This window comes from Rhinopithecus roxellana, chromosome 8 (genome assembly GCF_007565055.1).
Source record: "Rhinopithecus roxellana isolate Shanxi Qingling chromosome 8, ASM756505v1, whole genome shotgun sequence".
NCBI classification, from domain to species: Eukaryota; Metazoa; Chordata; class Mammalia; order Primates; family Cercopithecidae; genus Rhinopithecus; species Rhinopithecus roxellana.
Genome location: NC_044556.1, coordinates 78,432,211 through 78,453,753, shown reverse-complemented (window position 1 = coordinate 78,453,753; position 21,543 = coordinate 78,432,211). Strand labels below are relative to the sequence as shown.

The window sequence follows — 21,543 nt, the reverse complement described above, 5'->3', positions numbered from 1 at the left end:
GACCACAAATGGAGAGGAAAGGGTAATAGGTAGTATGGAGCAGGATGTTAGAGTCCAAGAGGTATGAAGAGGGAGTTCACCAAGGGTGAGAGTGGTCCAGAGTGGGCAGTTAGAAACCAAGTGGTATCAGGAGGGCTCCACACATAGAGGTGGCTTAGTGTGGGGTATCAGGCCGAAGCTGGGTGAGCAGACTGTATGTGGTGGTGATAGCCCAATGTGGGAAGTACGTTATTAATTGTTGGAAAATGGAATTACAAATATATAAAGGGAGAAAAATAGAATTAAATAGTGAGCAATAGATTGGAACTGGTGTAAACTCAGGTTTTCAATACACATAGACAGGATACATTGAAATGAAGATACGTGTGTATGTATTTACCTATATTTATGTATTATTATTATATATTCCCTAGCCCTATTTACGGGGGGGCATAGTAATAATCAATACACCATGTGTTCAGATCTGGCTTCTAAATAACATTTTTCACTATAAAGAGCAAGGCCTCCTTAGAGAATTGCCCAATTCCAGGCTAGGGTAGTGAAAGCAAAAGATGAGTCTTGAAAACCTTGCTGGGCCAGAAAGCAAGCAAGGACTTCCATATGTGACAAACAGGAAGTAGTACGGACAGAAATTTCCCTCCTGTCTGATATAACTGAAGAACTGGACATTAAGACATTAGACATTAGGACACAAATAGTGATCCTTGAGGAATGAGAAACAAATGAAGCAAACCCTATGATTACCATACCTTACTGCCTTGAGAATTTCCAGGATTTGGCACAGAGAGGGGGAACACAGGTGGAGCCTGGCAGACTTCCTTGAGTTGAACTGAGAATCCAGGAACACTATAAAGCAGCTACAATTTGCAGGATAGAGTACTAGAGAGGAGGGAGCTGTACAAAGAGAGAACTCTGAAGATATGCAGAGGGTCCCACTCAAGTATCTGTAGTGTACCAACCAGCAAATTCACAAGAGGACACAACCAAAGAACAAGGAAAGAACCATCCAAAAGGATGAGAAGAAGCAGTACATGGCACTCACACAGTGTTGGGAACACTTGTTTGTTCCCATCAGGCAGATTTGAAAATGTCATAATTTTTGAAATACAGGCTAGAGAACACAGATAGGTCTTGATTCACTAATGGAGAATAATTATTCCTAGACCAAATGCTATTCTGGTCAGGTCTAACAAGCTTAAAATCAAGACCGGAAAGGATCAAACTGTTTCCAAGTAATTTCACTGCATTCCAAAACAAAGCTTAAAAACATTTATAGAAACACCAAAAATCTAGCACCCAACAAGGTAAAATGCACATCTGGTATCTAATAAAAAATAACCAGGCAAATGGCTGGGTGTGGTGGCTCATGCCTGTAATCTCAGCACTTCAGGTGGCCGAGGTGGGAGGACTGCTTGAGCCTAGGAGTTTGAGACCAGCCTGGGCAAGATAGCAAGACCCCTGTCTCTTCAAAAATCAAAAAACAAAAACTACCAGGCAAAGAAGCAGGGTGATCTGACCCATAATAAAGAGAATACTCACAAACAAAAGCAACCCAGAAATGAATTAGCAGACAAGGATATTAAAAGAGTCACTGTAATTATAGTCCATATATTCAAAACATTAAACAGAGACATGGAAGATATAAAGACGACCCAGATAAGAGAAATGGAAACTACAATGTGTGAAATGAAAAACACCAGGATGGATGTGATGGTAGGTTAGACATAAAAATGATAGCAGATTTCTTATCAAAACAATGTAACCACTTTAAAGTATGAAAGAGAGAAAGCTTAACTTTGAATTCTATACACAGTGAAAATATCTTTAAAATAAAGGCAAAACACATCTGTTTTTACACTTACAAGAACTGAAAGAATTCATCAGGGGGAGGCAAACACTACAAAGACATGATGGAAAAAGTCCTTCGGGTAGAAGGAAAATGATACAAGATGGAAATACAGAATATCACAAAAATATGAAGAGCACTGAAAATGGCAACTATAAGAGTAATTAGACTTTTTAATGTATTATTTAAAGATCATTAAAAAATAACTGACTGCCTAAACAAAAGTAGTAGCCATGTAGTGTGGGGGGTTATAACATGTAAAAGCAAAATGGATGACAATAATAAGCATATAGGCCGGGAGCGGAAAAATGAAACTATACTATTTTAAGGTTCTTTATACCTTACTTGAAGTGGTAAATCACTGGAAGGTAAACTATAAAGACATATATGATAAACCTAAAGCAACCATTTTAAATAAACAAGAATTATATCTAACTAGCCAACGAAGGAGATTAAAATGAAATAATATTCAATGCAAAAGAAGCACAAAAAGAGGAAAAAGCTAACAAAAAACAGAATAAATAGATAACAAACACTTAAATTTCACAATTTCAGTAATCACCTTAAATGTAAATGGTCTAAATATTCCAAAAGCAGAAACTGTCATGCTACAGGAGAGCAAGACCCGATTACATGCTACTATGTACAAGAAATCCACTTTAAATACAAAGACATAAATAGGTTAAAAGGATGGTAAAATCTATACCATGGTGACAACCAAACAAAAGAAACCAGGAGTGGTTCTATTAATATGAAACGCACAGAAGTCCCTTATGTGCTTGTGAGAAAGGAGATGAAATTTGTGCTGTTTATTCATAATCTGAGGAATAGAACATAGATATACTTATGTATAATATAAAATATGGGAAATTAAGATACCCTCTGAATTTATACTATCTTATAAAGATAGGTAACTCTGACACTGTCTATTTGCTAATAATTAGGACAAGGAAGTGAAAAATGGTTTTTGAAATAACAGGCAAAAGACCAACTCTGATATTTTAACTATAATGAAAGCATTTCTGAAAACTATTTCTTGATATATCTTTAAATCAATTTACTCAAAAAGCCCAGGGTGAGTACCTTACATTTTTATATTTATCCTGTGCTAACCATATCCAAAAACATCAGGAAAATTAAAAAAATCAAAGACTATTCCACATGTATAAATCACACAATATCAAGACCTCAACTTAAAATAAATAACCTAAAATAAGAGAAAGTGAAAATTATACAACAGAATTTGTCATGTTAAAGAATAAAGGCTTCACTTTTCATTGGGATACCTAGGGCATATAGAGATCAATTCTAAGAAACTGTAATTTACCTAATAGCTAGTAAACCGACTAAACACTAGTTATGGAAATTACATGCTCCTGATGACTTACCTCTCAAGATGAACATAGTGTCGGGAAAGAACATTTTTAACCAAAACTATAGTCTTTGCAGTAGTCTCCGGGCCCATCAATCTGGAAAAATATAATTTTGCACGAAGAAAATATCCAATAGGCCACAGCCACTCCTAAAAAAGATTATTCAAAAGTAAAGACAAAAAAAAAAAAAACCATAAATGTCTAAAAATTACTTGAAAAATAATTTAAACTGAAACTCAGAAGATAAATGAAATTCTTACAGGTCCTTGGTGATAATTGAAACCTTTCGCAAGATTGTAGTTGTCATTGTCTAATGCATTGTCATAAATTCCACAGTAAACCATATCACTGCAAAATGATTAAAATTTAAGTCAAATAAAAGATGATCAGATATTACATAGAAAGCATTGAAAAATTTCAATAACAAAGGTAAGAGAAATCAATTATTTTGTCTTCTAATCTACAGAATAAGCTCAGCATTAGTGCATTATCCATCTAACCTTAAATTAGTACATACTGAGTTCACAGGACTTTAATCATGTGTTAAAAATGATTAACAAATACTGGTTAATATAAAAACTGTAAAATATTCTGGTATCTTGCCTTACAGAAGCTAGCCTGGCACTAAATATGGGTTGGTTTAAAGTCAACTATTTCCTAGGCCTCTAATATATTGAGCCCTGTCTAATAATTGAAATATACATAGATTTTGAATTAGTAAAAATTAAAGACATGGTTTTATTAATTATAGATTGGAAAGGTGGTTTTTAAGCTTCTCCATAAAATTATTTTAAAATTAAAATTGGCCTATTATCAGGTTACAAACAGCAACTGAATATACATATTGCTTTATTATAATACATACAAGTTATAACACAGTTATCTATACTCCATTTGTTACTTTTCTTTTTTTGGAGAGCTGGTCACAAGAGTAAGTGTTAATTGTGGGTTTTGGTGTGTGTGTGCGTTCGTGTGTGTGTTTTAATACAGTGTCTCATTCTGTCAAGCAGGCTGAAGTGCAGTGGTGCCATCATAGCTCACTATAGCCTTGATCTCCTGGATCAACTGATACTCCTGCCTTAGCCTCCTGAATAGCTAGGACTACAGGTGTACACAATCTCTCCTAGCTAATTTGTTTTTAATTTTTATTTTTGTAGAGATGGCATCTGTACAAAAATTTTTGCCCTGGCTAAAACAAAAAACAAACAAACAAAAAAAATTAGGGTTGATGTCAATGTATCTGGATTAAATATAATATCAACAACATTCTTAATACTTATATTCCAACTTACTCTGGATCTAAAGTTTTCATGCCAAGGGGACCAAGCAATTTTTTTTCTGCAATCTCCAAAGCTTTCCATGCTTTTTCTGTAGTAAAGAGCTCAGGGGCCTAGTGAATGCCAAAAACAAATGTATAAATTTTTAAGATCACAGAACAATTAGTTCCTACCCACAGAAATTATTCATAAACTTGAAAAAAATTACTTAAAATACAGTGAGGGTCAGAATTTGAGTGTAGATACCCAACCAGATCTAATCCTATAAGCCTGACTTAGAAGGACTGTTTTTGGCCGTAGAAGTTAGGATAGCTTTTAGAGGTGATTATTTCTCTGTGTCACCTCAAGAAAGTTACTCAGCTCCAAAAGGAAGTTGCCACAGCTACACTGAAGGCAGAACGCACTTTTATTTTAACCCCTTTGGAGACAGGGTCTCGCTCTGTCACCAGGCTGGAGTGCAGTGGCGAGATCAGAGCTCAGTGCAGCCTCAACCTCCTGGGATCAGGCGATTAGCCTTAGCCTCCTGAGCAGCTGGGACTACAGGCTAATATATTTTTTAAATTTTTTGTGGAGATGAAGTCTCACTATGTTGCCCAGGCTGGGCTGATCTTGAACTCCTGAGCTCAAGCAATCCTCCCACCTCAGCCTCCCAAAGCGTTGGAATTACAGGCGTGAGTCACTGAACCCAGATAGCACACACTTAAATGTATGTAATTAATTCTTCAGCAGGTTTGTAATAGGTTTCTTTAAGTACATCTGATACCCATTTTTTGCTTCTGGGGCCATAAATAAATACAGAACTTTTACTCGAATAGCATGAGTAAATTTACTTGAGATACAGCGAAAGAAGAGAGAAAGCATTGTTGACCAAGAATATGCATTAATTTCAATGGTTAAATAAAATAAAGTGCACACTGAACCAAAGCTACCTTTGTGTACTTTTACACTTTTCATTCTACTATAATTTATAGTACTAGGTTTGGTACTCTTTTTGACAATGTGAAAACAGCTAGGCAGGCATAGAAGAACATATACCTTCTCTATTTTACTTCCTTATAGTTTATTTTTAGACTAGAGTATAGATTTACAAAAGGAGAGTCTAGAATTCTTTGCTAGACAAAACTAATTGCAGCAATGCAACAAAGAAAACAGAATGTTAATTGAAGCTATCCACTTTAGTTCACTAGTTCAGGGCTTTCCAACTAGTGTGCTGAGGCACTGGTTATAGCACAGGTGTGTAGGATACAGAGACCCTCAGCTTTCAGGGCAGCTAACTGAAGTAGCTGGATCTAGCACAAGCATGTAGGCTACTCCATGTAGCCTATTGTGCTATACAAATATCATTTTCTTTTCTTTTTTTTTTTTTTTAAATATGGAGGCGGGGCCTCATTATGATATCCAGGCTGGTCTCAAACTCCTGGGATCAAGTGATCCTCCTGCCTTGGTCCCCAAAATGGGATGACAGGTGTGAGCCACTGCATCTGGCCATACATATTATCTTCTACGTATGCTCTGAATGTGAAAAACTCTAGGAAGCACTTCATCAGTCATCATCCATTATTCTCTGTTCTTGGATACTGAATGTTACAGGTCAAAGGTGATATGCATAATACTTGATGAATTAGAAAAGACTATTTAAAACTAGCTAGTAAGCAATATACTACTTTTTAGCCATTAAGTGAATTTGAAAACAAATGGGAATAAGGAACTAAGCAAACGCTAGCACATCATTTTTTGAAATGTTTTTACAAACGGATCACCTACCACAACCATTGCTATGGTAAAATTAGGCCTGAGCTGATAGTCACACCAGGGACTTGAAGCTCCGTAACTATCTTTGTATATGCCACGTTTGTGAACCAGATTTGGATGCTTTTCATTTAAATCTGAAGGGTCTTCTGAAACATGAAATAGCTTTTCAAAGTTGTCTTGTATTTTTCTGTTCCACTCATCATATGAGACCTTTACAACCTTTCCTGAAAAATGACAAATGACATAAGACATGGTAGTTTTAATCATTCAAAACAATTCACACATCTAGTTACAGACAAATAGCAATATTTAGTTTATTTTTATCTACTACAAGGCAATAAAGTATCCACTGTTGGAAAATGTGGCCAGACTGAATTGAGATGTGTTATAAACGTAAAATATAAGCTGGATTATGAAGATGTAGCACCACTAAAAAGAACGTAAAATAGCTTATGAATAATTTTATATTGATTACATGTTGAAACAATATTTTATATACATACACTGAGTTAAATAAAATGTCTGTTTTTTTTTTTTTAAGACAGGGTCTGGCATTGTCCACCCAAGCTGGAGTGCAGTAGTATGAACTTGGCTCACCGCAACCTCTGCTTCCTGGGCTCTAGCAATCCTCCCACCTCAGCCTCTCAAGTAGCTGGGACTACAGGCTCACATAACCACACCCTGCTAATTTTTGTATTTCTTGTAGACTTGAGGTTTCATGTTGCCGAGGATGGTCTCAAACTCCTTAGCTCAAGTGATCTGCCTGCCTTGGCCTCCCAAAGTGTAGAGATTACAAGCATGAGCCACCGTACCTGGCTGATTTAATAAAATATCTTGTAACCAATTTCACCTGTTTCTTTTTACTTTTTAAAATGTTGGTACTATAAAATTTAAAATTATGTATGTGGTTCACATTATTTTGGACAGCACTATTCTAGAAACAGACATGTAAAGATTACAAAATTGCTCACAGAAATGCAACTTGCTCACAGTCACACTGAGGAAAAAGACAAGCACAATAAAGGCAATAGCTATGCTGCTTTCTTATCTCAGTTCAAAGTTGCTAAAAATATGGTCCAACTAGAATTGTTACAATTTTTACACTAGTAAATTAATGAATTTTCTTTCTTCTTAATTTTAAGGGTTTCCCGATATTAGCTGATTGAATCAAATGATTACATAGCTTGAGAATATGCATAGTACATTTGAAGGTTCTTTGTAAACAACCACCTTACCGTGTCTTTTTACTGTGACTTCATGATAAGGGAAAATATTTTTTTTGGATAATTCCAACAACCAGCGAACAGCAGATTTACTCAGTCCCACAATTTCCACAGCAGACCCATCTCTAAAATTAAAAAACATATTTTTATTCTCTAAGTTGGAGTCCTTTAAGTACTATTTAAAGGGCATTCAGTAAACAATTGTAATGAATCATATAACTAACATATTATGAAAACTATTAAAAAATCCTTACTCTATAGGAATGTGTACTATATCATGTAAACATTTTTTCCTCTCACTGTTTTGCCATTGTCTGTCATCCTCACATGTTTTTTAAAAATTCTATGATGTAGAATGGGAACTGTGGAATAAAAGAAGATGGAAGTTGGAAAAGGTAGGAGTAAGGAATCTGAATATTGGGATAAGGTACTAGAGAAAAGATAGCAAACATGAAAAATAGGGCTGGAGAAAATGAGGGAAGGCAGACACATTCATTTGAAAGCTCATTTTTAAGAAAAATAAAAGGGAAGTACAAGATCTAATGTACCAAAATAAATAATTTTAAAAAATTGGTAAAGCATGTAAAGATAGCAACTTATTTATTAATTATTTTTTGTAGAGATGGGGCCTCACTATGTTGCCCAAGCTGGTTTTGAACTCCTGGGTTCAAGCTATCCTTCCACCTCAACCTCCCAACCTCCCAAAGTGTTGAGATTACAGGCGTCAGCTACCACACCCAGTCCACAACTATTAAATTTTTTGGACAATTCTTACTGAAGATAAAACTTAGAATAAGAGGCCGAGTGCGGTGGCTCATTCCTGTAATCCCAGCACTTTGGGAGGCTGAGGCGGGTGGATCATTTAAGGTCAAAAGTTTGAGATCAGCCTGGCCAACATGGTGAAACCTTGTCTCCACTGACAATACAAAAATTAGCCTGTGTGGTATTGAGCGCCTATAGTCCCAGGTCCTTGGAAGGCTGAGACAGGAGAATTGCTTAAATCTGGGAGGCAGACAGCGTGGGCAACAGAGTGAAGCTCTCTTTCAAAAAAAAAAAAAAATTAGAATAAGAAATTAACTTCTCAGCTTAATATAGTATCAGAAGCTATTTTAATAGACATTACTTAATGGGTACAAAGTATGTTATTTGGGTGATAGTAATATCAAAAGCTATTTTAATAGCATCTGATGCTAAGCATTTGAAATCATAAAAACTTCTTAAATGACAAACACTAGGAAAAAAGATTTAAAAAATTAGGAGGAAAAAAGGTTCAGAAAGTGAAAGAATTTAATAAAAGACGGAACAATTGGTTGTTTTCCATGTTTGCAAAAGATGGCCATAATGAAATGTTTACATCAATAAGCAGTTCAGGTTACGAAAATGTCTTAACCACTGGGATCATGAATCAGAAATCTTTCCTTTGAGGTGCTTGTAGAGAATCAATCCACGAGTACTTACAGAAAAGAACAGATAGTGTTACTCGATAACTTATATCAAGAGGATTGTGTGCATGGACAATGGGGAGATGAAGGGAGGAAGGCAGGGACATTTTGATTGACTTAATATAAAGAGTTCATAGTTAACGGAATAAAAGATTCCACAAGTATGTGCTTTTTTTAAAAAGGGTATAATTACATAGCACTATAAAATTAACACTACCTTGGTGTGGCTGGGATTCCTGTGTTTCTAGCTCTGTCACTTTCTCCCATTTTATCCATCCATGTGCCACAATTGAAACGATTTCCTCCATAAACAAATCCTGTTTCTTCATCAACTCCTGCAGTTATATTAAAACCTAAAAAACAAAACATGTATAAAATAAAATTTTTATAAGTATTATATACAGTATATACAAATATTTTAAAACATTTACAAAATTTTAAATATAATAAACTAGGACAACCACTCTGAAGCAAAGTTTGGTGGTATCTTATGATTTTGTATCCAGAATATACAAAGCACAAAGTTGGAGATATGCATATTCTACCACATAGGAATTTCATTTCTATATATATTCTAGAGAAACCCTTATTTATGTGCACATGGAGATGTGTATGAGGATATTCACTGCCACATTGCTTGCATTCACAAAAAATAACTGCTCAATAGAGGAATGGATAAACACTATAGTTTATTCATACAATGGGAAACTCTCTATACCATTTGAAATTAATGAACTGGATTTACATGTATCAAAATGGATGTCAGAGCTAAATAATATATGTCCACGGACATAGAGTGTGGAATAATAGACACCAGAGACTCAGAAGGGTGAGATGAGAGTGACAGATGAGAAATTACTTAATGGGTACAATGTACATTATTTGGGTGAAGGTTACACTAAAAGCCCAGACTTCACCCTTGCCAAATACAACCATGTAACAAAACTGCCCTTGTACCCCTTAAATTTATACAAAAAAGATAAATCTCCAAAACAAAATGGTTGAATAAAACAAGTTGCAAAAGGACACATATAGTGAGATAACTTTTTTGTAAAAGTTTAATCATAGATAATACTGGTATATCTAATATCTGTGTATAATTTCAAAACATAAATTGATTATAGTACTTATTATAGTACACTGAATATATGCTATGTAACATATAGCATAAGAATGTACACATACTCAAACACACATAAGTACACAAAGAACAAAAACTTCTGGTATGAAAAAGGGGAGAAGACTCATTTTTCCCTGATCCTCCTCTCTTAAGTACAATGAAAATCCCTGAGCGTAATACAGTGGACTATCATAAGAGGACTCTTAAAGTGTAAAGAGGAAGGCAGATTGGCTAGGAACCTCAAGACTTGAGGAATGTCATAGTGGTGAGTTCCCGGGTTTTTTTTTTTTTCTTTTTTTTTAATTCTCCATATTAAAAAAGTCTAGGTGAGATGTTGCCTTGGAAAGGCAACCTGTAACCTTCAACAGGTAATGACAAAAAGTTCCAAGAAAAACCAATTGATTCTAGCCAAAGGAAAAGGAAAGAGGGACCCTAACCAGACAGAAACCTTCATGACAACATCCGCCCTATGCCAGCAAATACCATGGATGTCCTTTCTCCCTGGAATGTCAGTGGAGACTGAATGGAAGCCTGGACTCCTATAAGGCAGTACTCCCCTTCCTCAGCAGCGTGGTACCCGCAGACACCACGAGGGGAATCTGGGGAGTCTAAACTTTCACTCCCAACCTGGTAGCAGTAGGTGGCCTTGGGGCGGCAGCAGGCAGCCCAGGGTGTTTCCCACCCCTGCTGCATGATGTTAGCACAAACTGGGTGGGGAGTATAGACTTCTACCCCCGGTGGGAGCAGGTCGTAAGGGACAGTACTCCCCTCTCCTGACAGCATGCTGTCAGCAGAGACTGAGCAGAGAGTCTGGATTTCTATGCCCTGCCCAGCAGTGATGGGGTGCCCCTCACACTCCAACTAGAGATTTCAGGGAAGATCTGAAGAGGAGGAAGCTGCAAAAACGATACTTTAAAGTTGTATAGGAAGGCCTGGGCAGACTCTGACCAATCTACATGTGAAACAGATGAGAATTAACACACCCAAAGATTAGAGAAGTAAACTACATAGTGTGGAATTCCACTCAGGTTTCCCGAGTGGCCTCCTGATAGCCCATGAATGAAGTAGACCAGAATAACCTTGCTAAATATTAAATTGTCATTGAAACCATAGCTCACAAGAGTGGGCCAGAAGCTGCATACTAAACTTAAATAACAGCTACTTGGTAAAATGAAAGATTTCATAGGATCTAGTGTCCTATAACATAATATCCAAAGGTCTAGGAAAACACGAAAAACGACTTGTCAGGCCAAGAATCAGGAAAATCGCAACCTGAATGACAAAAGGCAATTAACAGGTGACAACACTGAGGTGACTCAGATGTTGGAAATATCTGACAGAAAAGCTTAAGGGAGGTATCATAAAAATACTCCAAAGAGTATGATGCTTTGTAGAAACAGAAAACTCCATTTTAAAATAAATATGGAATTTCCAGGGACCTTGAATAGCCAAAACAATATAGAAAAAGAACAAAGTTAGAAGACTCATGCTTCCTCATTTCAAAACTTACTAAAAAGCTACACTAACCAAAACAGTGTGGTTCTGTCATAAAGACAGACACAGAGGCCTATGGAACAGAGAACCCAGAAATAAACCCTGTATTTACAGTCAAATATTTTTTTGACAAGGGTGCCAAGACCTTCAGTGGGGAAGGGACAGTTGTTTTTTATTTTTTTTTCTGGCAAACAGAGCTGAGTAAACTGGATATTCACATGCAAAAAAATGGATTTAATATCATATACAAAAATTAACTCAATATGGATCAAAGACTTAAATATAAGAGCTAAAACTACAAAATTCTTAGACAAAAATGTATGGCAAAAGCTTCATGACATTGAATTTGATGAGGCTTTTTTGCATATGATACAATAGGCACAGGTAACAAAAGTAGAAAAATTGGACTTAAAATCAGAAACTTTTGTTTATCAAAGGATACTTTTAAGACAGTGAAAAGACAACCCACAATATGGGAGAAAATATTTGCAAACCATATTTAATAAGTGTTTCATACCCAGAATATACAAAGCACCCTGCACTTCAATAACAAAATAACTCAATTCATTCCCTAAATTTCAAAGGATGTGAATAGACATTTCTCCAAAGATGTATGTATGCCTATAAATACATGAAGAGATGCTCAACATCACTAAGAAATCATTAAGGAAATGCAAATCAAAACCATGAGATACCACCTCATAGCCATTAGGATGGCTACTAGTGGGAAAAACAAACAAACAAACAAAAAACAAACAAAAACAGAAAAAAACAAGTATTGGTGAGGATACAGAGGAACAGAAGCCTGTTTACTATCAGTAAGAGTGTAAAATGGCACAGCCACTGTGGAAGACAATATGATAGTTCCTCAAAAAGGTCAACAAACAATTATCATATGATCCAGCAAGTTCTCTTCTAGGTATATACCCAAAAGAATTGAAAGCAAGGACTCAAACAGATATTTGTACACCAATGTTCACAGCAGCATTATTCCCAATGGCCAAAAGGTGGAAACAACCCAAATGTCCATTGACAGATGAATGGAAACACAAAATGTGGTATATACATACAATGGAATATGTTAAAAAGGAATGAAATTCTCATATGTATGATAAGGAGTTAATATCCAGAATATACAAGAAACTTTTCTACAAGTCAATAACCAAAAAGCCAAAAACCAATTAAAAAATGGGCAAAGCGCTTGAATAGACAATTCTCCAAAGAAGACCCATAATTGGCAAACAAACATATAAAAAGATGCTTAACACTTCTAATCATTAGGGAAATGCAAATCAAAACCAGAATGAGATATCACCTTATACCCATTAGGATGGTCACTATCAAAAGAACAGAAAATACCAGGTGTTAGCAAGGATGCAGAGAAATTCGAATAGTTGTAGGAATGTAAATGTTGCAGCCATTATGGAGAATATTACAGAAGTTTCTCAAAAATAAAAATAGAATTAACATACGATCTAGCATTCCACTTTGGGTATATATACATAAAAACAAAAGCAGGATATTGAAGAGATATTTGCATACACATGTTAACTGCAGCATTATTCACAAGAGCCAAGAGATGGAAACAATAAAATGCCCATTGACAATGAATGAATAAAGAAAATGTATGCACACAATGGAATATTATGCACCTTGAAAAAGAAGGGAATCCTGTCACATGCTATGAGATGGATGGACCTTGGCATTATGCTAAGAGGAAAAAATCAGTCACAAAAGAACAAATACTGCATGATTTCATTCATATGAAGTATCTAAAGTAGTCAAAATCATAGGGACAGAAAGTAGAAAGGTTGTTACTAAGGCATGGGAAGAGTGGGGATGGACGAGGAAGAACTAGTGTTTCATGAGTATAGAGTTTGTTTTGCAAGGTAAAAAAGTTCTAGAGATCTGTTCCACAACAATGTTAATATACTTAACACTACTGAATTGTACACTTGAAAATGGCTAAGGTAAATTTAATGTTATGTGTTTTTTATCACAGAAAGGACAAAAAAAAGGAATAAAATTCTGACATCTGCTACAACATGGCTGAACTTCAAAAGAATTATGCTAAGTATGTACAACTCTTACGTATTGATAAAAACATAATTATGCTAAGTGAAACAAGCCAGGCACAAAAGGGCAAAGACTATATGATTCCACTTATATGAGGTTCCCAGGATAATTGAATTTATAGAGACAGAAAGTAGGATAGTGGTTCCAGGGGCTGGGGAAGGAGATAATGAGGAGTTACTGTTTCAATTAGGAATGATGACAAAGTTCTGGAGATGGAGAGTGATGATGGTTGCACAACAATGTGACTGTACTTAAAGTCACTGAACTGTACACTTAAAATGGCTAAAAACTGTAACTATCATGTTAAAATGGTAAATATACATTATGTCTTTTTTACCACAATAAAAAAAAAAACAAGAGTAAAAACAACAACAACAACAACAACAACAACACAAAAATACAGCACTCCAATCATACAATTACAAAATGGACAAAAGAGATTGGGAACAGTGGCTCATGCCTATAATCCCAGCACTTTGGGAAGCCGAGGCAGGGGGATTGCTTGAGGTCAGGAATTCAAGACAAGCCTGGGGAACATAGGGAGACCCCCATCTCTACAAAACAATTAAAAAAAGAAATTAGCCAGGTTCAGTGGTGCACACGTGTAGTCTCAGCTACTTGGCAGTCTGAGGCAGGAGGACTGCTTAAACCCAGGAATCAGAGGTTGAGTGAGGTATGATTCTACCACTACCATCCAGTTTTGGTGACAGAGTGGGAACCTGTCTCTGAAAAATAATAAGGAAAGAGACAATGTGCAAAATACGTGAACCGACATTTCAGCAAAGAGGGAAGATGGATGGCAAATGAGCACATGAAAAGATATTCCACACTTTTAGCCATTAGGGAAATGCAAATTAAAACCACAATGTCCAGCCTGGCCAAAACATGGCAAAACCTCATCTCTACTAAAACAACAACAACAACAACAACAACAACAACAAAGAATACAAAAAATTAGCTAGGCGTGGTGGCATGTGCCTGTAGTCCAGCTACTCCGGAGGCTGAGGTACAAGAATCGTTTGAACTCAGGAGGCGGAGATTGCAGTGAGCTGAGATTGCGCCACTGCACTCCAGCTGGGGGACAGAGTGAGACTCCATCTCAGTCCGCCCCCAACCCACCACACACAGTTGGTAGTGGTCTATGAAGCTATCAGAACAGCTTAAAAGAAAGGGGTACCACCATTTATTAAAATGGTAAAACACTCTGGAAAATAGTTTGGCCATTTCTTCTAAAACAAAACACATACTTATTATATGAACCAATTCCATTCTTGGACATTTATCCCAGAAAAAATGAAAACCTATGTGTCCCACAAAAACTTGTACATGAATATTCATAGTAGCTTTACTTGTATTAGCCAAAACATGAAAACAACCCAAATGTCCTTCAATGGATGAATGGTTTGGATGAATGGTTAAATAAATACTGGTATATGCATAAAAGCGAATACTACTCAGCAATAAAAAGGAATAAACTATTGATAAATGCAACAACTCAAATGGATCTTAAGGGCATTATGCACAGTGAAAAAAATCAGTCTCAAAAGGTTATATAGTATATAGTTTCATTCATATAACATTCTCAAAATGACAAAACTATAGAGTTGCAGAACAGATTAATAGCTGCCAGAGACCAGGGTTGGGGGTGGAGTGGTTAGGTGTGACCATAAAAGGGTACACAAAGATCTTTATGGTGATGGACCAGTTCTGTATCTTGATTATGGCAGTGGCAACATGAAGCTATATATGGGGTCAAATTGCACGGATCTACACATACACATACAGACACATGTGAATGTAAAAACTGGTGAAAGTTGAAAACATACTGATGTCAATCTCCTGATTTTGATACTGTACTGGGTGAAGAGTTCATGGCATACTATGTATCATTTTTTCAACTTCTTATGAGTCTAATCTTTCAAAATTATAAAGTTTAAAAAACCCACATGAACATAAAACAATGCATGTTTTACAAAATAAATATGCAATAAACCATTGGAATGACTAAGGGGAATGGGGAATAAAATGAAATAAATTACTATTAGCCTTGCATTGACAGCAATGATAGTGTGCCATGAGATGAGGAACATTACGAACTCAAGAGAAGTTAGAAAAGCATATTTATTTTAATACCATATACAAACAAACCTTTTTACAAAAAGTATTTTATAAGTGCCTAGGCTCTTGAGACAGACCATGAGTAAAGTCTACCTCTAACACTTAGTAGCTATGTGACTCTGGGCAAGCTACCCTGCTTCAGTCTTCATTTAGTAAAAATGAAAACAATATCACTCATTCCCAATGTTTTGGTGAGTGTTAAATGGTAATAACATAGGTAAAGTAGTTACCACAATGTCTAGCACATAGTAAGTAAGCATGCAGTTCAGTTCATGGTGATTATTACAGTTATAAATGAAACCACCAAAATTATCTTTCAAATTGGCTGACAAAAGATATAAAATTTTATCTTTCCTCTAGAAACTAAAAACTTGGTGAGATCAGGAACTATGTTAATCTTTTTCATCATTATACTGTGAGGTTTGGCTTACAAATAAATATTTATTAAGTGAACAATTACAAGGTTTAATTTCATCATCTCGATAAATTTGTACTATTTTAGTTAAAGTTCTGTACCTTCATCCTTCATGTTTCGATCTATCTTGGGACCAGCATTCCTTTCTCGGAACTGTATGCCCTGCATGTGTCTTTGCATTGCTTCCTGTATGACTTCAAACAATGGCTGATCCTGTTTGAGACATAACTGGATGTTACCTCTGTTCGAAATTACATTTTTCTTATTTTCCCCCAAATCTGACAACTGAAGTAATGTGAAAATACATAGTTTCATTTGGAGTGAGAAATAGGAATTGGGTGAGGCCAGGGAAGAAGCAGCTCCTATAAACCAAATAATACAGATGAGCATACAAATATTTAACATCAGTAGTTTTGACTATTCATGTCTGTGACATAAAATAATCTGTTGATAGACAAAAATGAATCTAGGGAGCTTGTACAGTTTCTACTAGAGAGATCTGTTCAGCTAATAAATGAACCTAGCTTGTTATCCAGCATCTGAATTTTCAATTGGCATTGCTATTCTTGCTCATCTGCATACACAGGCAATGGGGATAAATTATGTGCTAAAGGGGAACTCTCAAATTTGAAGATCCATAATGACTTTGGAAAATACCCCAGTGAATGTAAAGAATTCATAAGTCATTTTCTTTACCCATATAAACAATAAATGTGATCCTCAGGATGACATTTGGGAAAATATACAATTATATTTTAAAAAATAAGGTAAAGAATATTAAATAGAAGCAAAATGTTTAGAGTCCTTGTTTATTATGTTTCATTTTAAAGACTCTGAATAAAACCAAAACTCTATAATATAAAAATTGTATTAGTAATTATAAAAATTACAAAGCTGTGAATAAATATTTTTGGATAAACTGTGAGAAAACAAATAGTTATGTGTAAAATAATTACCTGCCTGATAGCATGAACTTATATTCATTGTAACGGAAATGTCAGTCGATAACAGAGGACAAATAAAAAAAAATTTTGGACAAACGTTCTTTGAGTATTTCATGATATAAATAAATATCATGAGGACACAAATATATGCTAGCCCTGAAGTAGCTTACACAGCTACTCTCCCCTCCCCACCCCCCAGTCATATATACCAAACTATTCATATAAAGGCATATCAGAAGTGGCAAAAGTATAGCACTATTGTCCATTCTTGATTAGGGAAAAAATCACTCAAAAATGTCTATCCATTCTTCACTGTTCATAAGATAACCTTTAAGCTCCCTGGATTGGTAGTCAAGGCTCTCCATAACCTGGCTCACCCTTTCCATAATCTTTTACTACCCTGCAGATATAGTACACAAAAAGCCAAACCAGATTGACTCTTTTACAAAAAGTATTTTATAAGGGCCTAGGCTCTTATAAAAGCACGATAAGTACTATGTCCCCTAAACTGTGCTTCAATCCACTATGCAACTTCATTATTCCTTTCCTCTTTTTTTTTTTTTTTAAGAGACTGAGTTTTGCTATGTTGCCTAGGCTGGACTCATACTCCTGGCCTCAAGTGATCCTCCTGCCTCAGCCTCCTGAGAGGCTGAAGTAATTACAGGTGTCTGCCATACACCCAGCTTCTTTTCATCTTTAATGTCTCCCAACAACTTTCCCCATCTCTCCTAAAGTCCTGCTCACCTTTTATGGCTCATTTAGGTGAAACTTTAGCTATTTTCTAAGGTTCTCCCTGAGACCTACTTACTGGACCTTCTCTCTCTTTCTTTAAAGAGACTACACGCCGGGCGCGGTGGCTCAAGCCTGTAATCCCAGCACTTTGGGAGGCCGAGACGGGCGGATCACGAGGTCAGGAGATCGAGACCATCCTGGCTAACACGGTGAAACCCCGTCTCTACTAAAAAAATACAAAAAACTAGCCGGGCGAGGTGGCGGGCGCCTGTAGTCCCAGCTACTCGGGAGGCTGAGGCAGGAGAATGGCGTAAACCCGGGAGGCGGAGTTTGCAGTGAGCTGAGATCTGGCCACTGCACTCCAGCCTGGGTGACAGAGCGAGACTCCTTCTCAAAAAAAAAAAAAAAAAAAAAAAAAAAAAAAAAAAAGAGACTACACAACACTTCCTCTACACTTTATTGCAATGGCCATATTTATGTACACATCATCATCTCTTCTACCATGTTGCAAAGTTCTTTAGGCAAAGACAAATCACTTACAGTACCAGCAGGTGTCAAATCAATACTGACATTTGAATAATTCTTAAGATTTGGATTCTTAATTACACTTATTTTTACATTAGAAACTAAAAGTCATTTTTCAGAAAAAAATTATTTTAAGAAATATCTTTACCAGTGTGCCAGCAGGCAAAGGAGCAGAATCATCTGTAGGATACATTCTGGAAACTGGACACTTGAGAATGTCTAGACCATTTGGAACCATTTTACAGTAATCCTGGATACACTGCAGCCACCACCACACAGCATCCCGACAATTGTATCTGGCATAAGTTCCTTCACCCAGTAGATTAGGAATGAGACCATGCCTCAGGGTACCAGCAAATGCTAAAATAATATTCCTAAAACAATAGAATTAAGTGGATCAGAAATGAAAACAAAACAGTCACTTTTGGTGACTATATTTTGAATGCATTTTCTCTCTTGCCCTATTTCTTTATATTTTTATGTAGAAAGTAGTCATAACACGATAGAGTAAGTACACGATAGAGTAAGTAAATAGAGAATTAAAGTCAGGAACCTTGATTCTAGCCTAGAATTTTATGCTAACAATCTGTGTGACTCCCTCTCTGATACAGTTTTTTCTTGTGAGATTGGACTGGGTGATTTTTAAGGTACCTCATAGCTCCAGATGCTACTTTTGAAGTCTATGGTATTTCAAAATCAGAGTAACTATTAAACATGAACTTTATTATTTTAAATAGCAGAAACCAAGAGTAAAACAAACATATAAGAAAACAAACTGGCCAGGCATGGTGGTTTACACCTGTAATCCCAGCATTTTGGGAGGCCAAGGCTGGTGGAACACCTGAGTTCAAGAGTTTGAGACCAGCCTGGTCAACATGGTGAAACCCTGTCTCTACTAAAAATACAAAAATTAGCTGGGAATGGTGGTGCATGCCTGTAGTCCCAGCTACTCAGAAGGCTGAGGCAGGAGAATTGCCTGAACCTGGGAGGCAGAGGTTGCAGTGAGCTGAGATTGTGCCAGTGTACTCCAGTATGGGCGACAGAGCGACACTCTCTCAAAAAAAAAAAAAAAAAGAAAAGAAAAGAAGGAAGGAAGGAAGGAAGGAAGGAAGGAGGGAGGGAGGGAGGAAAAGAAGAAAGAAAGAAAGAAAAGAGAAAGAAAGAAAGAAAGAAAGAAAGAAAGAAAGAAAGAAAGAAAGAAAGAAAGAAAGAAAGAAAGAAAGAAAGAAAGAAAGAAAAAGAGAGAAAGAAACTGGTAGAAACTGACCTTGAAAAACATAATTCAACCAGTTTAAAAACTGGTAGAAGACAGTTTATTTTTTAAAGCATTATTTTACTATTATATACCAAACCAAAATTTAGTTTGTAAGACAGCATGGCACTCGAGAAACAGCATGAAATTAAGAAACAAGAAGGCTTAAGTCTAAATCCTAGCTTTGCCATCTGTGTGACCTTGGAAATGTCATTTAAAATGTCTAGGCCTTACTGCTTTTTGGCTAAACCATTCAGAAATTTTTATTAATTCTATGTCTCAATTTAAAGCCCATTTTTTAAACAGTAATGCAATGGGAAACTTTTTATTTATAAAGTACAAAAATATTAGTATAGACAGTGACATTATCAATTAATAAAAGGTCAGAATAGTAGTTTTTTTTTTTTTTTTTTTTAAGAGACCCTGTTGCTCAGGCTGGTCTTGAACTCGTGGACTCAAGCAATCTGCCCACCTCAGCCTCCCAAAGTGCTGTAATTACAGGTGTGAGCCACCACACCGGGCCATAGTGCTAGCAATCTTAACCATCTGGAACAACTTTGTACACTTTAACAAAATGACCTCTGATTCATGATTACCTCTGTAGAGGGAGGAAGTAGAACCATCTGTGGTAGAGGTATGTGTCCACTAAAACGAATTTCCTACAATTAGCAACCAATCTTACAGTTGGTTGTGGCCAGAACTGATGCATGTTAAGTGTATGGAGAAGAGGTGTGTTCTCCCAGCTCTCTTTCCCTCTCTGCTTGCCTCCTGGAGAGGCCCCAGAAGCCATGGAAACTGATAGATCCTCAAGCTGGAAGAAACCTGCTTCCATGAATCAGTATGTGGAAGGCTGCTTACTGAGCATGCATCTATGACTACAAGCAAGAAATAAATTTTATTTGTGAAAAGTCATTAAGATTTTAAGTGTTTATAATTTATGGCAGCTAGCACCACCCTAACAAATATCCTCTGGGATAATATATTATTCTCTGGGAATCACCTCTAGATCAGGGGTAGGCAAACCTTTTCTATAAAGGGCCATATAGTAAGTATTTTAGGCTTTGTGGGACATATATGAATTCTGTAGCATATGCTTTCTTCTTCTTTTAAATGACCCTTTAAAAAGGTAAAAGCTATTCTGGTTGGGCGCAGTGACTCACGCCTGTAATCCTAGCACTTTGGGAGGCTGAGGCAGGCGGATCACAAGGTCAGGAGATCGAGACCATCCTGGCTAACATGGTGAAACTCGGTCTCTACTAAAAATACAAAAAATTAGCCAGGCGAGGTGGCGGGCGCCTATAATCCCAGCTACTCGGGAGGCTGACGCAGGAGAATGGCGTGACCCGGGAGATGGAGCTTGCCGCAAGCCGCGATCGCACCACTGCACTCCAGCCTGGGCAACAGAGCGAGACTCCGTCTCAAAAGAAAAAAAAAAAAGGTAAAAGTTATTCTTTGCTCACAGGCCATACAAAACTGGCGATAGGCCATAGTTTGCTAACCAATAATCTAGATAGTCCTATGTAAAATTAAGCAGCGGAAATTTGTGATATTGCATAGAAGTGATAATTGGGAGCCTAAACAATATTAATAATGATAAAAACTAACATTTATGAAATGTTTAGCATGTGGCAGATATTATTCTAGACACCTTAACTGTATGTGTTCATTTGATCCTCACAAGTACCCAGTGAGGTAATTTGTCAGTTGGTAGTTTGGAACCAGGATTAGAAGCTAGCAGTCTGGTCTAAAGCCAGAGTTCTTAACCGCTATACTAGGCTGAATGCTGATGTTCCATTTCCTTCTTCTAAATCAGTAATTCAGGGGCATTTAGGGAAGAAGCAAACAGCTTCCTAAATTTCTATAGCTCCATAATGATAATAAGAAAAGGTCTTATATCTGACTAGCAAAAATGCAATTCATTTCACATGCCCACCTAAAAACTTCAGTTTTAAAA

At 36.4% G+C, this 21,543-nt stretch overlaps 1 protein-coding gene across 4 annotated transcripts in view; it reads right to left on the bottom strand.

The window, feature by feature from the left end:
• The window catches only part of AGL (amylo-alpha-1, 6-glucosidase, 4-alpha-glucanotransferase), a 69,952-nt gene that overhangs the window by 4,101 nt on the left and 44,308 nt on the right, over window positions 1-21,543 (bottom strand). For all 4 annotated transcript variants that reach the window (XM_010377219.2, XM_010377221.2, XM_010377220.2 and 1 more), the window contains 8 exons: window positions 18,486-18,711; window positions 16,238-16,349; window positions 9,131-9,266; window positions 7,484-7,596; window positions 6,261-6,472; window positions 4,512-4,609; window positions 3,480-3,567; window positions 3,235-3,368 (listed from right to left, as the gene is read on the bottom strand). In XM_010377219.2, the coding sequence (XP_010375521.2) occupies window positions 3,235-3,368; window positions 3,480-3,567; window positions 4,512-4,609; window positions 6,261-6,472; window positions 7,484-7,596; window positions 9,131-9,266; window positions 16,238-16,349; window positions 18,486-18,711 (1,119 nt within the window). The remainder of the gene's footprint in view (window positions 1-3,234; window positions 3,369-3,479; window positions 3,568-4,511; window positions 4,610-6,260; window positions 6,473-7,483; window positions 7,597-9,130; window positions 9,267-16,237; window positions 16,350-18,485; window positions 18,712-21,543) is intronic.